This window comes from Oryctolagus cuniculus, chromosome 4 (genome assembly GCF_964237555.1).
Source record: "Oryctolagus cuniculus chromosome 4, mOryCun1.1, whole genome shotgun sequence".
NCBI classification, from domain to species: domain Eukaryota; kingdom Metazoa; phylum Chordata; class Mammalia; order Lagomorpha; family Leporidae; genus Oryctolagus; species Oryctolagus cuniculus.
The window spans coordinates 145,415,066-145,436,641 of NC_091435.1; the positions used below are offsets into that span (position 1 = coordinate 145,415,066).

The 21,576-nt window shown below is 40.3% G+C and overlaps 2 protein-coding genes across 9 annotated transcripts in view; one reads left to right on the top strand and one right to left on the bottom strand.

Moving 5' to 3' along the window:
* MSL2 (MSL complex subunit 2) overlaps positions 1-4,544 on the top strand; it is a 39,859-nt gene extending 35,315 nt beyond the window's left edge. For all 5 annotated transcript variants that reach the window (XM_070072787.1, XM_051818619.2, XM_051818620.2 and 2 more), the window contains one exon: positions 1,212-4,544. In XM_070072787.1, coding sequence (XP_069928888.1) covers positions 1,212-2,803 — 1,592 coding nt within the window. In that variant the 3' untranslated portion in view covers positions 2,804-4,544. The remainder of the gene's footprint in view (positions 1-1,211) is intronic.
* Positions 4,545-5,954: 1,410 nt separating this feature from the next.
* The window catches only part of PPP2R3A (protein phosphatase 2 regulatory subunit B''alpha), a 210,135-nt gene continuing 194,513 nt past the window's right edge, over positions 5,955-21,576 (bottom strand). For all 4 annotated transcript variants that reach the window (XM_051818617.2, XM_051818618.2, XM_070072785.1 and 1 more), the window contains one exon: positions 5,955-8,467. In XM_051818617.2, coding sequence (XP_051674577.1) covers positions 8,344-8,467 — 124 coding nt within the window. In that variant the 3' untranslated portion in view covers positions 5,955-8,343. The remainder of the gene's footprint in view (positions 8,468-21,576) is intronic.

A 21,576-nucleotide genomic window follows, 5' to 3' on the forward strand; every position in this document is an offset into this window, starting at 1 on the left:
AGGAAAAAAAAGACACTTTGTTAGTTACTTACCATTTGATTTGGCAACAAAACAACAGTTGCTTCTTTGGGGAATAAGAGTAGAGATGGATACTGGATCTGTTTTCTCTTGTTCATGTGTAAGGTCATTTATAATTTGTGTCATGTTGGGACCACTTTCACTTGTATTGCTGCACTATATGATACTTGTGCTTTATGAATATGGTAATTTTGAGTTCTGTCATAAGAATTAGAGCTCAAGGGTGGGCACTTGGAACAGTGTAAGTTGCCATTTGAGATGCCTACATCCTGTATCTGAGTGCTTGGTTCCAGTCCTGGCTACTCTAGTTCTGATTGAGCTTCCTGCTAATGCACACCAAAGCAGGTGATGGGTCAAGGACTTGGGTCCTTGCCACCCAGTTGGGATATCTAGATGGAGTTCTGGTCTCCTAGACTTAGCCTGGTTCAACCCTGGCTGTTGCTGGCATTTGGGGATTGAATCAATGGATGGAAGAACTTGTTCCATCTTTCTGGAGTAACAATGAAAAAAATTGCAGCCTAGTATTAGGCACTGTTCTTTTTCCTTTTAATGAATTTAAATATAATTTTGTTTCCATTTTGAATTTTTATTGTTTTGTAGAAGAATTTGAGTTCGGTAGTACTTCTGTTTTTTTTCTTTTAACAAAGGAGCTGCTTGTTTTCCATTGTAATTATATGTTGACCTTTTCCTTAGAGTTTATGATTATTATAAATATAGTAAGAATTAGTTCAAATCATGTATTTTTTAAGGGATGCTGTTGTATGAATGGATTAGTCCTCAAGACTATTTTATGAAAGCAGGCATTGAGTCTCTTTTGCTCTTACTGTGTTCCCAGTGTCCAGCACAAAATAGTACAGTTTTGTCAATATGTTGTAGCATTACTATGTTGTCAGGTTGAGGATCCAAGGGCTTTAGACCTAGTTTGTGCTTTTGGAGAAGAATGTGGACCAGAACATAACATTTGGGGGGACAGATTCAGAATCAAGGGAGATTATGGTTCAAGATAAAGCAATGGGGAAATATGATGTGGAAATAGAGCTAATATTTTTCTGTTTTTGTAAGATAATTTTTGTTACCTAGTCTGGCGAGTTAAAACCATCAATTTTGATGGATTAATATCATCTGAATTCCAGTAACATGAAACCCTAAATTTATTTTACTAAAATCTTTGCTTTCCTCCTTCTTCCTCTTAGGACATTTGCTACAAGATCCTATTGCACCTACCAACTCCACTTGCCAACACTATGTCTGCAAAACTTGCAAAGGCAAGAAAATGATGATGAAGCCTTCATGTAGCTGGTGCAAAGACTATGAGCAGTTTGAGGAAAACAAGCAGTTAAGCATCCTAGTGAACTGCTACAAAAAACTCTGCGAATATATAACACAGACTACATTGGCACGAGATATAATAGAAGCAGTTGACTGTTCTTCTGATATTTTGGCTTTGCTTAATGATGGATCATTGTTTTGTGAGGAGACAGAAAAACCCTCCGATTCATCCTTTACTTTGTGTTTGACACATTCCCCTTTACCGTCAACTTCAGAACCCACGGCTGATCCTCAAGCTAGTTTATCTCCAATGTCTGAAAGTACCCTCAGCATTGCTATTGGAAGTTCTGTTATCAATGGTTTGCCTACTTATAATGGGCTTTCAATAGATAGATTCGGTATAAATATTCCTTCACCTGAACATTCAAATACAATTGATGTGTGTAACACTGTTGATATAAAAACTGAGGATCTATCTGATAGCCTGCCACCTGTCTGTGACACAGTAGCCACTGACTTATGCTCCACAGGCATTGATATCTGCAGTTTCAGTGAAGATATAAAACCTGGTGACTCTCTCTTACTGAGTGTTGAGGAAGTACTCCGCAGCTTAGAAACTGTTTCAAATACAGAGGTTTGTTGCCCAAATTTGCAGCCGAACTTGGAAGCCACTGTATCCAACGGACCTTTTTTGCAGCTTTCTTCCCAGTCTCTTAGCCATAATGTTTTTATGTCCACCAGTCCTGCACTTCATGGGTTATCATGTACAGCAGCAACTCCGAAGGTAGCAAAATTGAACAGAAAACGATCCAGATCAGAAAGCGACAGTGAGAAAGTTCAGCCACTTCCAATTTCTACCATTATTCGAGGCCCAACATTGGGAGCATCTGCTCCTGTGACAGTGAAACGGGAGAGCAAAATTTCTCTTCAGCCTATAGCAACTGTTCCCAATGGAGGCACGACACCCAAAATCAGCAAAACTGTACTTTTATCTACTAAAAGCATGAAAAAGAGTCATGAACATGGATCCAAGAAATCTCACTCTAAAACCAAGCCAGGAATTCTTAAAAAAGACAAAGCCGTAAAGGAAAAGATTCCTAGTCATCATTTTATGCCAGGAAGTCCTACCAAGACTGTGTACAAAAAACCCCAGGAAAAGAAAGGGTGTAAATGTGGGCGTGCTACTCAGAATCCAAGTGTTCTTACATGTCGCGGCCAACGCTGCCCTTGCTACTCTAACCGCAAAGCCTGCTTAGATTGTATATGTCGTGGCTGCCAAAACTCCTATATGGCCAATGGGGAGAAGAAGCTGGAGGCATTTGCTGTGCCAGAAAAGGCCTTGGAGCAGACCAGGCTCACTTTGGGCATTAATGTGACTAGCATTGCTGTGCGTAACGCAAGCACCAGCACCAGTGTAATTAATGTCACAGGGTCCCCAGTAACGACGTTTTTAGCTGCCAGTACACATGATGATAAAAGTTTGGATGAAGCTATAGACATGAGATTCGACTGTTAAATCAGTGGGTCTTTAAACCTACCTCTGGTAGGCAAATAGCTACAGTTTTACGGCAGCTATGGTTCTGTTGGTTTAACTTGCCGGAGCTCCTGCATATAGATCACTTGTATCAAGTGTTTTCATTGCTAAGTTATATGTGTTAGTGTCGGGGAAATAGTTTGCAGATAATGGAGGAGTAACCCTACAACTATATGTCCTTAGTTCTTACAGAACCTCATAGTTTGAGAACAAATGCTGATGCAACTGATTTATACAAAATGAACTTTGGCAAGGAAAATAACATTAACCTCATTGTTTATGGTCATGCTTTGTGCATAATCAAAGTTTATGATTAAATGTAAGGAAGTGGTATCTAGTCAGTTCATAAAGATTGTGCTAATTTTTTTGTGGAAAAGTAGCCATTAGTTTGTTCAGGAGACTCAGTGCTGCCTTCAGACGCCACATTGACGTTTCTCCTGTTGAAAAGCTGATGTGTCCAGCTCAACCTTTTTGCTGACATAATACCATTTCTGATCATGAAAATTGGCTACCGGTGTATGTAGCAGTTCTTAAATCAGCAGTATTATGAAAGAAAATTTGCCCCTCATTAGAATGCTTAAGAAATCTTTTAAAAGACTGAAATTCTGTCAGACTACAAATGTTCGGCTGTTGATGCTACAAACTCTTCTGAGTTTAGCTTCCTTTTTAGTTATGTCTGACTCATTTCTAGTGAAAAATCCTAAATCCTTCCTTCACTTTGAGCAATGTTCTAATTGGATAAATGAAGTAGAGAAGAGCAGTTTTTATTCTGAAAGTATTTGAGTTTAGACTATATTATATGACAGAGTTTTTTAAATTATAAAAAGGTGTTATTTAGAAATTGGGATTTATTTAAAATAATTTTGGAATAATGCCCCCAAATTTACCCAGATTTATATATTATACATATTGCCATTGGCCACTTTTGATTCCCCCCTCCCATCTAATAGTTTATTTGCCACAGACTTTTTATTTTGAATATGCTCCTATTTTTTTTAGGGTGCTATTCATTATGAAGGCTTCTTTATTGAGGCCTAATAAAAATGCCTTTTTATGAAGCCTGTGCATTTAGGTATGTTTGAAACTAGATTTTCTTTAGAATGCTCTTTTGCATGTAAAGCACAAACTATGTTTCAGTTTAAATGCACTCCTTCCCTTTTTTATGGGAAGATAAGTGAGTCACATTCTGTTGAAGGGAAATCTAGTCAGTTGCTTGAAAGAGCACAGCCCAAGTAAAACAAGGACTGGCTAGGTGTAAAAAAATAACCTTGTGAATTTTTGAAAGAAGAGTTGCTGCTTTGACAGTGCTTATTTAAAGAAAAATACTGCTGGAAAAGTTCCCATTTCTACTACGTTCACCATCTTTAGTGAGATCTGACATATGTTGAAGTTCTGTTTGATTTGGCACACAGCATGTTCAATGATGGTTACTCGCCTAGTACAAGACATGGAGAAGAAACTTTTGGACACAGAGCAGATGACACCTCCTTCTGTTTTGTAGTGTATCCTGGTGTCATTTTCTGTGAATGTGGTCAGGTAGAATTGTTTTTGTTGTTGTTGTTGGGCTTTTTTTTTTTCTTGGTCTCTTTTTTGGTGGGGTGGGGGTGGGCTAAAGCCATAGGAAGAAAAATGTGATGTATGTGTCCAGTATGTACTATTTTGTTTTTGTTTTGCAAGAAGAGTTGAACTATTTTTGATAACAAGAGTAAATGGTGGAAAATGCTTCTTAGTTGTCTTGTCTTTATTTGCTTTCCAAATTTTGGAATTTTATTTAATTCCTTTTAAGTGTTAGCAGTGTCTTATGAAACATGTATTTACCTAAAAGTTTGTAACAATTTTGTGTCAACCAGATACCCTGCTATATAAACTTGTAAACCTGTTCTTCACTAATGATCACTGCAAAAATGACTAGAAATGAGATTGTACACATGGATGATTAGGGTATATTTTGCAAATCTCCCAAACCTTCCTAATATTATGATCTTAAAATTCATAGAGTACTTTATTGCTTCCCAGGTTTGATACTCTTAGTTTTGTGTTTTTTTGATGCATGGGAGGTTGGCAATATAGACAAAGTGGAAATCATTAGTATGTGAGGGCCTCGATTGTTATGTAATATTGCCAATGATGAATTCAGGTTGTTTTTAGCACAAGTTTCTCTTTTTTATGCTGGTATTCTCACTGCCACATTTTTGGAAACCTGTATTACACTTTAAATCTATCAATAAATGATAGTTTTCTAATTCTATGTTGTAGAATACTGAGGAGTTTGGGATAGCATGCTCTGGTCTGTATTAATTTGGGGAAGAATAATTAATTATGGTGCTTTGACTTTTTTACTGTTTCTCTTTATACCACAAGTTATTTAAGAATGCTGACCAATGGGTAATCTGGGAGTGATTGATAGCATTACTGAAGTAACTGGATTTACTTCTTCAGGGTATGAAACCACCAAGACAAGAACAGCATTTAATATGGCACATCTTTAATGTTATTTTGAGTCTTTGTTATTAATATAAATGGCCAGATGACCTTTTACGGTAGGTGATCTTAGAGCTGATGATTTATCTTTTTAATTAGCTTCATCACGTCTACATTTCCATATAGTTCGGTGGTATATTCCTAGGATAGAGAGTCTTTTTATTTTGGTTGTGTTCCTAGTTTTGCTTAAAACAATTCATTTTTCTGAAAAGAAAGTTTTTTACAACAAATGATAAATTAACTGTCCTTTCCCACATTGCAGGTAATACAGAATGCTTTAGAAAATACTAAATTCAAAGTATAGTGTCTAATTCTAATATGTGGATGGTGTTTTATGCTTTTCTCCCTCTTCAAATATTCTAAGTATTTAATAACACACAATTACACATTCATTTAAAGTAATTATAGATACTACTGAAGTCCCCTTTTATCCTGTGAATCCCACGTTCCCCAACCCTGCTCCCTTTTGCCAAAGGAAATAAATCACTTTTTACTTTAAGATACTGTCCTTCCAACAGATCTGTTTGTAGTTTTCCCAGGGGTTCAAAAAATGTTTTAACCTCAAGCTTGTCTACAATGTTACTCTTTCAGATATAAAAATGTGTTGCAAATGTAATTAAAACCAAAAGTATATAGTGATTATCTTAGTGAATGTGATTCATATTTAACAATTTTATTTAGTTTTGCAAAAAGGGAAAAACAGTTCATGCAGTCTTCACTCAAGCACACCTTAACATTTCCAAAAGCTGAGCAAATGATATATTTCATTTAATCAGATTGAAGTTTTATAAATACACTGTATGTGGTACACAGTGGTGGCATGTAAAATGCAAGGGAAATACATGGAATTTTACTAGTTTGATTATCACTATGAAACTAATTTTTCATTGGATAACATTAAGATAACCCTCAACTTACCTGTAATCAAGGGGCCAGGGATAATGTAACAACTTGAAATTTCCAGTTTGGTGGGTTATATTTAGCATGATCTTTATCAGAAGGTCAAATATATATTATTGTAGTTCAGAATTCACATTCTTTGCATTCAGCTCTAAGAAAGGAGTACGATGAAACACATTCTTATAGTTACTGAGTATGTTATAATTTGGGCAACCCAAATTAGTCTATCTTGAGTAGTATTAATAACTGTACTTTAAAAATAACAACAGACTTTTAAAACCAAACACTGACCAAAGTGAAGCGAAGAGAACTTCAGTAAGAATAAGGTAAAAACAAACACAAAATCCCCCAAACCCAAATGGTTAAAAAATGTATATTGTGAAACTGACTTGCATTTTTACTTTTTTGTAAGTTTTAGAACTAGTTTAGATCATTTTGAATAATAAAACTTTTAAAATCTGTTATTTAAAAGTATTACCTTTTTTGTATTTTTATCTGAAATTAAAAATAAATAGTTGCTTTCCTTCCCTGGTAAAGGCTGGATGGAATTGGTAAATTTCATGTTACTATATAAATCTATTAATTAATGTGTTTAGATTGCATTTAATGTTTCCTAAACATTCAGTCATATTTAAATTTTCATTCTTCTGGGTGAACTGTTAAGTAGTTGTATAGTTCCACTTTCTATTATAGTTAAAATAGAAGATCCGTTCTAATCAAGAAGGTAAAGTAACAGGGCAGTGGGAGGACCCTGTGACAGGCAGGATTGCTAACTCCCTTACTGCGTGAAGTGATGTCCATTTCCTACGTCTTCCTCTCCTACTTTATGTCCACCGTGCCCTAAGGTTTGATTATTTCAATGCTTGGCTTTTACCACCAGCAAAGGGACCAAAGATTGATGTGGAAAGAGAAGCTATTCTGACACTTTGAAGACTGGTTAAAAAAGAATGGAGGGGAGAAGTTAATAGAGGTGAATGTTAAAAAGTTGCTTGGTGGCTGGTTTCTGTCCATCCTTTTTGAAATTTCAGGTTTTTTTCCCCCCAAGGATATTGTAGGATTTGGTTGCACTGTGGCCTGCTGAAAAAAATGTAGGATTCTGTATTGAACACAACCACCGCAATAGTAAACAACAGCTTTCTCTTTTGGGGATATACCATTATTTTCTTTGATTTTTATGGTAAATATTGAGGTGGTTGAAGTATTTGGAATAGAAAGGAATAATGTTTAGGTAGAGGCTTGTACTCTTGTCCTCGTCTAATACTCAGTGAAAAAAAGGGTATGGTAAGAACTTTTCATAAAGTATTTCATTATCCCAGTAAGTCTTGAAGTAGGCCTTCTGATAGGAAGTAAAGATGGGGCATCAATGGATTTGGAGAGTAACAAATCATTCAATAGTTCTCTACAAATGTTCAATTCAAAGGACTTTTTTCTTCAAGTATGAGTCAAATTCTGTACTGTCTTCATTTGAGAAGTTTTGAGATTTTATATAAGATCCAGAGTTAGGTTGGGGAGGGGCAGAGCTTGTCAGCCAGTTGGAAGGCCCAGTGGTTACAATACCTGAGGATGTAAAGTGACTAGCAGTTTGGCAGGTCATTGTAAAATTACATTATACCAGGTTAAGTTCAAGATCTCTGAACTCCAGTATACATAATTAAAAGAGGTCTCTGAGATGTTTTGGCAGTGCTTTCATTAACTAGGGCTGATTCAATTCTGGAGGCCCTTAAGTTTTCAAGTTCCAGAATATTCTGACTCAAGTTTTCTGCAAGTGAAGGTATCTTCTAGGCTCCATAGGAGCCCCGAGGGGCCTCAGGGATGCTGGCCAACATGAGGCAACTTCTGTGGTTGGCACTGTCCCTAAGAGATCCTTGGTACATTCAGGGGTGTAGAGTGCTGATCCGCAGACTTCGGAAGGTGACAGTATGTGATACTTGCTTCCAAGGAAAAGCTCTGCAAGAGGTTTGAGGCAAACTAGAGGAGCCTCCTAAGTTGAGTGTGTATCTAGATTTACTGCTTAAAAACGTTTTTAAGTTCCTAGTGCAGACAGGCATCCTCCAAGCCTTTCAAAAGCAGTATGCAAATAGAGAATCCACTAGGAAAAAATATTTAAAATACACATCTTCCGTTTATGTAGATATTGGCAGCTACTCTTCATCCACTGACTGTAGCTTTCCACATTTCTCTGAAAGGCTTGAGGTTATTTTATTGCCTTTGTTTCCAAATTCAGATGGAGAGGCAGGTTCATCTGTTTCATAATCTTCAAAGGAGCTGAAAGAACAAAGCAAAAGTTACTGATTTTTGTTGTTATAAGGTTTTCACATTTGGGTAGAAATCTGGCAAACCAGGGCCAGAAGGCCAGCTTCTTGAGGTTCCCCTCAGTTGTTGAACAGTAGCTATACACAGCCGAGCTGCCCCGGAGGAGCCAACAATCTAGAAAACATTTTTCTCCTTATTCCTTACACTATCTTCCTGGCTATTCCTGAGGTTTGTTTTAGGCAGAGATGGCAAAACAGTTTTTCTCTTTTCTGGGGCCGGCGCCGTGGCTCACTTGGTTAATCCTCCACCTGCAGCCATATGGGTGCCAGGTTCTAGTCCCGGTTGCTCCTCTTCCAGTCCAGCTCTCTGCTGTGGCCAGGGAGTGCAGTGGAGGATGGCCCAAGTGCTTGGGCCCTGCACCCCATGGGAGACCAGGAGGAAGCGCCCGGCTTCGGATTGGCGTAGTGCCAGCTGTGGTGGCCATTTGGGGAGTGAAACAATGGAAGAAAGACCTTTCTCTGTTTATAACTCTGTCAAATAAAAGTTTCTCTTTTGGTTGATGATCGTTTGAGGTTTTTTTTTTTTTTTTTTTTTTTTTTTTTTTTTTTTTTTTTTTTGAAAGGCAGAGTTATAGATCTTCCATCTGCTGGTTCACTCCCCAAATGCTGCAATGGCCCGGAGATCCTTTTCTGGATCTCCCATCTGTACACACATGGTGGCTTAATCCACTATGGACAGCGCATATTCTCCAGCTACATCTGAGCTGAGAAAAATAAATGTGCTCATTTACTAATATCAATTACAATGTCTGACATCACTGGCTTAACCTTGCTCACCCTTTGCAGGGCCCCCCCCTCTATGTGAGTTTCTACAGCATTAAACTTGTTTTTAAAATTTATTTTCATTTTGTTTGAAAGCCAGAAAAAGAAACAGATCTTCCATCTGCTGGTTCACTCCCCAAATGCGCTCAAGCCAGGGCTGGGCAGCCTGAAGGCAGGAGCACAGAACAATCTGAGTCTTCCAGGTGGGCGGCAGGGAGGCAGGTATTTGAGCCATCACCTGCTGCCCCCCAGGGTGTGCACCGGCAGGAAGGTGGCTCAGAGCCAGAGCATCTGGGACTTGAACTAGGCATTCCAGTATGGTAAGCAGACATTGCAGGTGGTGATCTAACCTGCTATGATAAATGCCCACCTCTCTAAAACATTAGTTGGGTAGATATCAGAGAAGATTAAGTTTACCTGATGTTTGGAAAATTGTTCCCTGTCAGTCTAGCTTGTGATATTGTCATGTAAATAATTTTATAAAAGTATTCCAGTTAATTCCTAATTTGTTTTCTCATCTCTGAGGCCTCAGTGGAACAGTGAATGCTAGATAAGGAGGGAAATTTGCTCCAATGAGTGAAGTGACTGAAATATGTTTATTTTTGGGAACAAAAGTTTTAGTTAATTCTAGTAGTGCATTATCAGACACTTAACTGCTTATTTCCTGTGGAAGTGGAAGACATTTTCCACCTCGTGGTACTCTTAATTTGGTGTTTGCAAGCTTTCAGTCTCTTAAGTACTACACTGCGTATCTGAGAATAAGGCATGGTTTCAAGGAGTTACCTGAGGTGGGACTCATCCAGTAAATAACTGTTCTTAAGCATGAGCCAAATGCTAGGACAACAGTGACAAAGACTGACCCAGCCCCTTCTCCCAACTCGAGCAGCCTTAAGAGGAATAGTGGTTAAGTGATTTATCCGCAGAACATGGGCTTTGGAGTCAGATTAAGGCTCCATGCTGGGTTTGATCATTTTAGTGAATGACCTCCTCATTTAGCACTTGGAGCCAGAAACCTGGCTGGTTATCTGAATTTCCTCTTCCCTTCTCCCCTTTCTTGTTTTAACATTTTCAGTAGCTTCCCCAGGCCCTGCATGATATGGTCTCTGCTAAACTCTCCAACCACACTCCACTCTTGCGTACTGTGCTCTAGCTACACCAAGTTTTTCAAATTCTTCAACACGATGGTTCTTGGCTCTGAAACCACTGCACTTATTTTTCCCTTTGCCTAGGATATTTTTACTCCATTTTCCCCATAATTATCCTTTTTAACCTTTAGGTTTGATCACATCATTATGAAATTCTTTCCTCAGTATTAAGTTGCAACTTTCCAGTTTTGATACATCCTTGTTTCTTTCATAATTCATATAATTACACGTCTATAGTGTCCATTTTGTAACCCAGTAATTTCCTTTGGTATAGTGACTGGCACTAGGCACTCAAAGTGAACTGCTGAGAGAAAAGTGATGCCTTAATGCTCTTGTTAAGCAGTGTAGACGTTGTGGATAGGTGGAGCCAGTAACATGGTGAGGTGCAGGAGTCGGAGCCACTGAAACCAGATCTGTGAGGGCCTTCATCTGTAATACTCTCCTGGAATTCTTGAGCACAAGAAGAGAATGTTAACTGACTCCCAAGTGGCTGCCTCTAATGAAGATTATTTTATGAGGTGAGTGAGCAAAGGGGTCATAGTATTAAAGCAGCATTCACATGACTCACCACTGACTACAAATCATAGGTAGCAGATTGGGAACAAATTTCTTAATACTGTGTTGTTAGCATGGAGGAAAATAATGGCTCTTGTAATCTTGCCAGCACCACCACTGCCTTTAGAGACCTCTTTCCCTAATTAAGTTTTCCCTTTCTGATGAGCAGTTTCTGGACACATGTGAAGGGTGGTTCTGCAGATTAGGGGATGCAAATTAGTAACTGGCAAGAATAGACAGTGATTGGCAGACACCTAGGCTGATGAAGGGCTGCGCACAGTTTCTGGGTATGTTCTGGTAGTTGTGGTTTTAGTCTTATTTCTGTGATTCTAACTTTACAGAAGCAGAGGGATATACTATTTAATTTAGGGCTTGTCTGGGGAAATCCAAGACATAAGGTGGCTATAATGCTGTTTAGAAATAGGTGTGGGGCCGGTGCCGAGGCTCAATAGGCTAATCCTCTGCCTGCGGCGCTGGCACCCCGGGTTGTAGTCCCGGTCGGGGTGGCAGATTCTGTCCAGCTCTCTGCTGTGGCCTGGAAGTGCAGTGGAGGATGGCCCAGGTCCTTGGGCCCTGCACCCACATGGGAGACCAGGAGAAGCACCTGGCTCCTGGCTTTTGGATCAGTGTAGCTCAGGCCGTGGTGGACATTTTGGGGGGTGAACCAACAGAAGGGAGTCCTTTCTCTCTAACTCTGTTAAATAAAAAAAGCAAAAAGGTGTGAATTTTATATTTCTAGAAACATAGCCTAAGCCATTTATATAAAATGGATTAAATGAAATATTTTGGAAGTTTGGTGTGTGTTTCACTGAATTTCCCCAACTCATTGATGAACTAGAAAATGTTTTGTCAACTCTTGATGAAGTTACCTAGAACACACCACATACTCCTCTGGCCTGGCAAGCTGAGGTCACTGCATTTTGATGGCTGGGTACCTCTTTCAGTTTCCCGGAGTCACCACCCATCATTCTTATTCCTCATGATGTGAAGGACATACACAAGTTTGGCTAAGTATATCCTTATAGACTTGATGGCAGAGTGACAGAATTTCATTCCTTTTTATTAAGTACAGTCCCAAGAGTTTGTAACAGTAAATATTATCTGTTGAAATAAATTTGGCCTTTGATTTCTTTGGTTGCATATGCAAAATAAAATATTAACTGCCGGTCCATATAAAGGCTGTTTATTCAGCATGGTAGAAAAATGATTCAAAGTCTATCATTCTCTTTCTCCCCCCCCCCCCCGCCCCGCCAGTAATCCAATATACACCATACGAACCCCCTCCTACCTGCATGGTGTCCCTGGCTGCCCTGTTAAATGCTCCTACCTCAACTGAGAGTGGTCAGGCTTTGGACAACCTCTGTTAGCAGCTCCAGTCTTGGGCAACTGCTCTGATGGGTTTCTGGCTGGCTGCCTTTATCTACAGTGCTTGATTTTCCGGTGCTGATGGGAGTAAATGTAGATGTCTTAGAAAGAGTAACTCACATATGTTTATGCTTGATATAAAGGGAAAAGCTGCCTTTAACAATATTCAGTAAAAATCGATTCTGAATTACCTGAACGTCAAGTAACAGGAGAAAATGCATGTGAGTTACTGCTTAGAACACCCTGAAGCATTAAGTCATGTTTTAGACACACTAGTAACATTTAGAATAATAATAATAAAAAAGACTACAGTGTAAACAATAGTTATCTCTGGATCACTGAGCCAAGGGTGGTTTTATTTTTCTATATTTTCCAATTTTGCTGCAAGCCTACATTTTTCTACTAAATGAATAAAGACCCCCTGAATTAAAAAAAAAAAAGTTTAATGGGTTTATTCAAATGTAAAGCTGTTGGTGAAATACCAAATACCTTGTGAGAAGGCACTTTGAAGATAATGTAAAAGGACTTAACATAAAGGTCTCAAGTAGTCAAGTAGCAGGTTTACAGCAAAGCTTGTTTGATTACTGCACATCTGTTTTTCTTTTTTTTGACAGAGTTAGAGAAAGGTCTTCCTTCCATTGATTCACCCCCCAAAATGGCCACCACAGCTGGCGCGCTGCACTGATCTGAAGCCAGGCGCCAGGTGCTTCCTCCTGGTCTCCCATGCGGGTGCAGGGCCCAAGCACTCGGGCCATCCTCCACTGCCCTCCCGGGCCACAGCAGAGAGCTGGACTGCAAGAGGAGCAACTGGGACAGAATCGGGCGCCCCAACCGGGACTACGACCTGGGGTGCAGGCGCCGCAGGTGGAGGATTAGCCTAGTGAGCCACAGCACTGGCCACGCTCATCTGTTTCTTAAGATAGTCACTCCCTTTAGCTTGCATAATATCAAATTCTTGTGGTGTTTTCAACTATTGTAGAAGCCATAAGAATGTTAATTATAAATATGGTATCATAACTTGTCATCTTTGTATGTGACCCCTTGAGTTGAGCAAGTGTAAGTACTGGCCCCTGTCTTTCTGATTTCCCCAGTGAGCATTTGTGACTGAGGCTGGATGTCTGCTGCCTCCTGCTGTGGAGGGCCTTGCACCTGAGACCGGAAAGCATGACCAGCCTCGAATCCGCTGATGACAAGCACTTGGCACAAAGGCTACTATGCTGTCAGATGGTAAAGAAGATGGAGAATTTTGAGTTCTTTGTGGAGGGTCACTTCTGGGATCCTGCAGATATCTTGGCAGTGAGGGTGGCTGTTGGCTGTCTTCTGGAGCATTCTCACTGAGGACCTCTAGCATTCCCAAAAATCCCCCAGGTGCTGGGATTACAAGACAAAGAAAAGGTTCCTCGCCCTTGAAAAGTCCACAATGGCAAGACAAATACTTCCATTTCTTGGGGCACTGAAATGCAAGCCACTGTTAGATACGTTATCTCTGATTCTCAGTGCAATCCTGCCAGTCATACAGAAGACATCTGGGTGCCTGGCACTTTGCCCTAGGAATGAAAAGGTAAGGGACTGCTAATGTTATGGCTGATTAAACTCTAGTTCCAGGAGGTTAGGTGCTGTGGCTAAGGTCACAGAAATGGTGGTGATAAACAGCTAGCATTTACTGATGATAGTCACTATGCCTAAGGGCTTTATATCACACACATCATTTTACTTAATCCCTAAAACAGCATGGTGTGGCAGGTGCTACCCTCACTGTACAGGGGCATGCTGAGGCTTGGACGACTGGGATCTTGCAGCCAGTGAGAGCCCAAGGATTTGAATCTAACTCCAAATTTCATGCTCTTGACCTTGCTGTTACATGTTGCTTCTTTTCTCAAAGGGAGTAGTAATAGCTACCATGGTCAGCAGCTGAGTGCCAGGTGTTTACATGAGTTATCTCAGATTCTCACAACTACCTTGGAAGGCAGTTACTAGTATTTTCTGAAACTGAAGCTCAGGAGTCAGGTAACCTGCCCAGCTGGTGCATGGACCAGATCTGTCCGGTTCCTAAGTCTCTTCCCATAGTGCCTACACTGCCTCCCTTTCTAATAGGACAGGCTGGCAATGTCTCTGTGAGAGTTCCACTCACTCTGGCTTATCTGTAACTCCTCTTAAGATGAAGCCTTGCGTCTGGGATCTGGCCTTGCTTTGAACCAGACAGGCAGGTATTACTCCTGTAAACGGGCCTTTGGTTTCCTCTGCTGACATTCTGGTGTACACGCCACAGGCTGGGCTGTTGAAAGCTTCTTCCCCCTTGGGACCTTATCACCCACATGTGTTCTGTGTAGGTCTTGTCTTATCTCCCATAATATGAGAAGAGGGGTGCCCAGCAAGAGCCTCTCGTGTGCACTGGTCGAATTTCACCACAGCTGGTCCCTGCATCTCCTCCTGTGACCCCTGCCTGTACCGTCTGCACCCTCTGCCTCCTGCTGCTCCTCCTCTTCCTCCTCCCTCCATACACATGGGCACCTTCTCTGTGCCACAAGTTGGAACAAACTTCTGCTGGAGCCACTTGTTTATTCTTTGGCTGCCATCAGGCTTTTGTTTTTAGATAAACGTACCTGTGTTTAGGCTAGCTATCTCTTTTCTCCTCCCTTTAGAGCAGGTTAGAAAACAATCTAATTCCATCTTTGTAAAACAGATTATCTGTCTGCACAGAAATATCTAGAAGGATAAATTTCAAAGCGCTAGGACAGGCTATCTCTGGGTAAAGGCTTTTAGGTGAAGATTTTTGTGTATTAACTTTCATGAAGCTGGTGCCGCAGCTTACTAGGCTAATCCTCCGCCTTGCGGCGCCGGCACACCGGGTTCTAGTCCTGGTCGGGGCGCCGGATTCTGTCCCGGTTGCCCCTCTTCCAGGCCAGCTCTCTGCTGTGGCCAGGGAGTGCAGTGGAGGATGGCCCAAGTGCTTGGGCCCTGCACGCCATGGGAGACCAGGATAAGTACCTGGCTCCTGCCATCAGATCAGCGCAGTGCACCGGCCGCGGCAGCCATTGGAGGGTGAACCAACGGCAAAGGAAGACCTTTCTCTGTGTTTCTCTCACTGTCCACTCTGCCTGTCAAAACAAACAAACAAACAAACTTTCATGAAGTGAACATTATGTACATAGGTGAAGAGGTGAAGGAGAATAATCTTTATTAAAGCAATACAGCTAATTATGTGAACCTCATATATTATAGAACAGTATTAAAAAACCCAATTACTTGAAATCCCACAGCCCAGAGTTTTGTAACCTTGAGCTATGAAATTTTTAAGCACTTTTAAATGTCTGTATGACATAAACATACCATGACTTACTTAGCCATTCTATTAACACATTTGTGGGTTTTTTTTTTTTATTTAAAAAAAATACTAATGTGGAGAGAGCAGCTCTGACTTTCTGATTATGATGCATCCCCGAATCAGAAGTAGGGAGTCGGAGGCGTACACCGAGGCTGTGGCTGCATGCGGCCACATGGCTTCTCAGGGCACTGGACCAATACGCTTGCACCAGCAGCGTCTAGAAATGCTCGTCTCCCTGCGTGGTGCAGCAAGTGTGAGCTGTCGCTGCCCAGTGCTGCTTCCAGAAGGCTGTGCAGCGGCTGTATTTCTGTCTGCATCTGACTTCCCTGCTATGACGGGAATCTTGTCTTTGTTTACTATACCCAGTACAGCTTAGTATACAGGAGGAATGCAAACAATGAATCATCTTAAAAAATTATTGCCGATTTAATAAGCTACAAATTTGGGGCTCTCACTTTTTTTTCATTTGAGAGAAGAGAGAGAAAAAGTGTGTCCCAAATAGCCACACTGGCCAGGGGGCTGGAGCTGAGAACCGAATCCAGGTCTCCTACAATGGTGGCAGGAACCCAACCATTGGAGCCATCACTGCTGCTTTCCAAGGTCCACACTAGCAAGAAGCTGGAACCAGGAGCTGGAGCAACGAGTCAAACTCAGGCACTTTGATGTGGGATCCAGGTGTCTCAGACCCCTAGTGTCTTAATGCCCGCCCAGATCTTGCTTCTTGCAAAAACAGCTTTATTAATTTACATAGCATAGTTTATCAATTTTAAGTGTTCAGTACATTCTGGTAAATTTTTACAACTGTGCAACCATTGCCATAATTCAATGTGAGAACACTTTGATCTCCCTGTCTGCTCCTCCACCTCGTTCCCACTTACATTCAGTCTCCACTGTCAGTCCTGGAACTCGGCAACACTGATCTGTTCCCTGGTGCTGGAAGTTTTCCTACTCTAGAAGTTTCACTTACATGGATTCGTATTAGTCTCTTCAACGTCTGGCTCTTTTCATGTAGAATGGTATTCTGAGAGATTCATCCATGTTGCATCAGTTAGTTCGTTCCTTTTATTTTGAGGTATAACTGACAACAATAAAATGCTCATTTATATATAATTAATGTTTTAATTCTTTATCCATCTTGGAAATAACACTCAATATAATGAAAATATCCATCGCCTTCCCCTTTACCCAAGTTTCCTTGGTGTCCTTTTGTAATCACTGCTCACCTTCCTAGGCAACCACTGATCTATTTCTGTTACTATAAATCAGAATGCATTTTTAAAAGTTTGCAAGTAGAATTGTACAGTATATACTTTTCTGTTTGGCTTTAGTTTGCTTATTTTGATATTTGTCTTTGTTGTATTTATCAGGAGTTTGTTAATTTACTGCTGAGTGGCAGTCCCCCAGCTTGATGGACATCTAGATTACTTCTTGTTTGGGGCTGTTAAGGGTAATTCTGCTTTGAACATTCCTGCCCACATCTCTGGGTGCACATTTTTCCTGGGTAGAATTTCGGGAGTGGAATTACTGAATCATATGGTTAGTATATGTTAAATTTCCTAAGAAACAGCCAAACTTCTCAAAAGAAGCTGTATATTTTTATACAACCAAGGTTCCAGTCTCTTCACATCATTGCCAAGTGGTGACCTTAGTTGTCCCAGGGGCTGTGTAGTATATTTCATTATGGTTATAATTTGTATGATATAGAGCATTTTTTCACATACCGATTTGTTATTTGTGTTTCTTATGTAATGAAGTGTTTATTATTATTATTATATATTTTGTTCATTAAAAACTGGGTATGAGTTTTTTTTTTAATATATTTCAGGTATGAGTCCTTTATCAGAATGTTTTGGAAATATTTTCTCCCAGTCTGTCTTTTCATTTTCTTAATGGTACCTTTTGAAGAGCAACACTTTATCAAATTTTAAAAAATGTTCTTGCCTGAAAAAGGTCACAAGAATTTTTCCTGTTTTATTCTAGAAGTCTTATGGTTTTAGCTCTTACATTTCAGTCTGTGATTCATTTTGGTTATTTTTTGAGGTATGTATCAAGGTTTTTTTTTTCACATGTATATCCAATTATTTCATCATTTCTGAAAATACTACCCTTTTGGTTGAAAATTAGTTGGACATATATATGTCTATTTCTGGAATACTTCACTGATCTAACATGTACACTTAACAATGCTGAGTCCTTGCTTTATAGTAAGTTTTGTTCTTTTTAAAAAGCATTCTGGCTAGGTACTTTTAATTTCTATATAAATTTGACTTGGCTTACTATTTTCTACAAAAAAAAATTTGCAGATATTTTTATAGCTTAGGTTCTGAAGATCACTTAGGAGGAAAAATGACATTTTAACACTACTGAGTCTTCTAACTCCATTTAGGTCTTAAAATTTTTTTAAACATTATTATTTGAAAGGCCTAGAGAGATAGGAAGAGACTGAGCGTATGAAACCTCTCTCTCTCTTTTAAAAAATTTTTTTTTATTTGAATGGCAGAATTATAGAGGGAGGGTGGGCAGGACAGCATCCACTGGTTCACTCCCTGAATGGCCACAATAGTGGGAGCTGGGCCTGTGTTAAGCCAGGAACTTTGTCATCCAGGTCTCCTCTTCAGGTGGTGGGGATCCCAAATGGCATATTAAGCCACTGTGTCAAATGCATGCCCCTCTGTTATTCTTCATGTAGATTTCTCAATGTTTTCTACATATAGATCACATCATCTGTAAATAAAATTTTACTTTTTTCCAAAGTGTACTGCTTTTACTACCATATTCTTGTCTTACTGTACTGGAGGGGATCTCCCAGTTACAATGTTGAGCAGAAATGGTGAAGAACAGAAACAATCTTGCCTGGTTACTGATCTTAGGGGAAGGTATTCCGTTTTCACCACAGTGTGATGCTAACCAGAGACTCCCTTTATCCTGTTGAGGACATGTCTTTCTATCCTTACTTGGGTGAGTATTGTGAATGGATGTGAGATTTTATCAATGAGCAGGTTTTTTTTTTTTTTAATTATCCTATAGTGATTTTACATTAATTTATTTTTGAATGTTAAGTCAGCATTTAACATTAATGTTAAATTCAAATGTTAAGGCCGGTGCCGCGGTTCACTTGGCTAATCCTCCGCCTGCGGCGCCGGCACCCTGGTTCTAGTCCCGGTTGGGGCACCGGATTCTGTCCCGGTTGTTCCTCTTGCAGTCCAGCTCTCTGCTGTGGCCCGGGAGGGCAGTGGAGGATGGCCCAAGTGCTTGGGCCCTGCACCCGCACAGGAGACCAGGGGGAAGCACCTGGCTCCTGGCTTCGGATTGGCACAGCACGCCAGCCATAGCGGCCACTGCAGGGTGAACCAACAGAAAAAGGAAGACCTTTCTCTCTCTCTGTCTCTCTCACTGTCTAACTCTGCCTGTCCAAAAAAATAAATAAATAAATTTTAAAAATTCAAATGTTAAGTCATTCCTGGGATAAATTCTACTTAGTCATGGTGTAGAATCTTTTTTATATATTGTTAGATTTGATATACTAATATTTTAAAAGTTTACATTTTTCATTTCTAATGATGTGTTTTGTCTGGCTTCGGTATTAGGGTAATACTTGGCTATTGTATAAAGAAAATGAGTGTGAACGCTTTCCTTCCTTTATTTTTTCAAAGTATTTATGAGAGATTTGTATTCCTTTCCCTTAAATATCTGACAGAAGTCATGAGCGAAGTCATTTGGATTTGTACTTTCATGTGGGGAACACTTTGAATAACTGATTTGGAGTCTTTACTTGATGTATCTGCTCTGATTGTCCATTTTTGTTAGTTTTGGTCATTTTGAGCTTTTACATAGTTTTGTCCCACTACATCTAAGTGAAATTTATTGAGATAAAGTTATTCATAATATAACTCTTAACTTCTGTATGTCTATTGTGATACTGCTTCTTTCATTCTTGATTTTGTTAATGTATGCTCCCATTCCTCTCTCACCTTCTGCTAGGTTTAGCTCAAGGTTTATCTCCCCTTGTCCCTCTTTCCAAAGAATCAACCTTTGGTTTAATTCCTCTCATTTTGTATTTCATGGATTTCTAGTCTGATCTTTATTACTTACTTCTTACTATTCTGAGACTTGTTTGCTCTTCTTTTTCTAGCTCAATGTGGAAGCTTTATCACTGATGTTAGACTTTTCTATGCCATAAGTGTTCCTCTAAGCACTGTAAAGCACTCAATATATTTTCATTTGTTCTCATTGAGGAGAATTTTAAATTTCCCCATGGTTTCTTCTTTAACATAGTTTTTTTTTTTTTTTTTTAAGATTTTATTCATTTATTTGAGAGGTAGAGTTACAGACAGTGAGAGGTGGAGGCAGAGAAAGGTCTTCCTTCTATTGGTTCACTCCCCAGACGGCCGCAATGGCTGGACCTGCGCCGATTCAAAGCCAGGAGCCAGGAGCCAGGAGCCTCCTCCCAGTCTCCCATGTGGGTACAGGGGCCCAAGGACTTGGGTCATCCTCTGCTGCTTTCCCAGGCATGTTAGCAGGGAGCTGGATTGGAAGTGGAGCAGTCGGGAGTCTAACTGGTGTCCGTCTGGGACGCCACCGCGGCAGGTTGCAGCTTTAATCCACTGAGCCACAGTGTGGGCAACTATGATTGGCTTTTAAAAAGAGCTCACGGTGGGCTGGTGGCGTGGCTCACTTGGTTAATCCTCCTGCGGCGCTGGCATCCCATATGGGCACCGGATCCTGTCCCGGTTGCTCCTCTTCCAGTCCAGCTCTCTCCTGTGGCCCGGGAGGGCAGTGGAGGATGGCCCAAGTGCTTGGCCCCTGCACCCACATGGGAGACCAGGAGGAGGCACCTGGCTCCTGGCTTGGGATCGGTGCAGCATCAGCTGTGGCAGCCATTTGGGGAGTGAACCTACGGAAGGGAGACCTTTCTCTCTCTCTCTCTCTCTCTCTCTCTCTCTCTCTCTCTCTCACTGTCTAGCTCTATCTGTCAAATAAATAATAATTTAAAAAAAAAGAGCTCATGGGTGCTGCTGTTACCTTTGGTTCTTACATGTGAAAAATATCCATCTGTGCCTTCATGCTTGAGTGTCATCCTGGATTAATATAAAACTGCTGGGTATGGAGCTTCCTCCTCTGGGAAGATTGTAAACATTGTTTTCCATGTCCTTCAGTGTTTAATTTTACTGTGGAGGTTCCGGAAGCAAAACTGGTTTTTCTCCCCCTTGTCTGGTTACTTGTATTTTTAAAAAATAAAAAGAGTAAAGCAAACCTTTAACTTCCTCCTTGAAGTCGCAGTGCACATCCGAGACCAAGCACTATTTATCGCCTGGATATGCTGTGACTTCTGACCTTTTGTCCTCAGGTGTTCCTTTATTCCCCAAAGCTTTTGTATTATTTTTGAATATTTTACATTCCATTTATTTTATTGCCTAATACATATAAATTCGATCCCTTTTGTTTTCCTTCCATGTAACTGACTGGTTTTCTTTTGGATACTCTATTTTTGTCCTTTTCTATTATATTTTAGTTGCCCTTCCAAAGCATTCTTCTTTGTCCCTGTTTTTTCTTCATGAAAGTCAAACACATACCCACAAAGTGATTTCAGTGCTTGTGTGGGATTACCCTGTGCACATGTGATACAACTTCATTAATCTACCAGGTACTTAAATGCTCTCCAGTTCTTCCCTGTTACAAACATCTGCATGTCTCCACTGTAGCAATGCAGATTTCTCAAGATCAACAGACCCTCGCTCCTGGTATGGAAGCTCCATGCTAGAGCATTCAGTCTCCTGTCTTCCCGTCTAATGCACTCATGATCAAGACAATCATTTTAAGAGTCTCCAGGTTATTGAGGTAAAAAAATGAAACCCCTGTTTTGTGCCTAGGCAGATTAAATAATCTCCAGATTAAAAAAAAAGTGGTTGG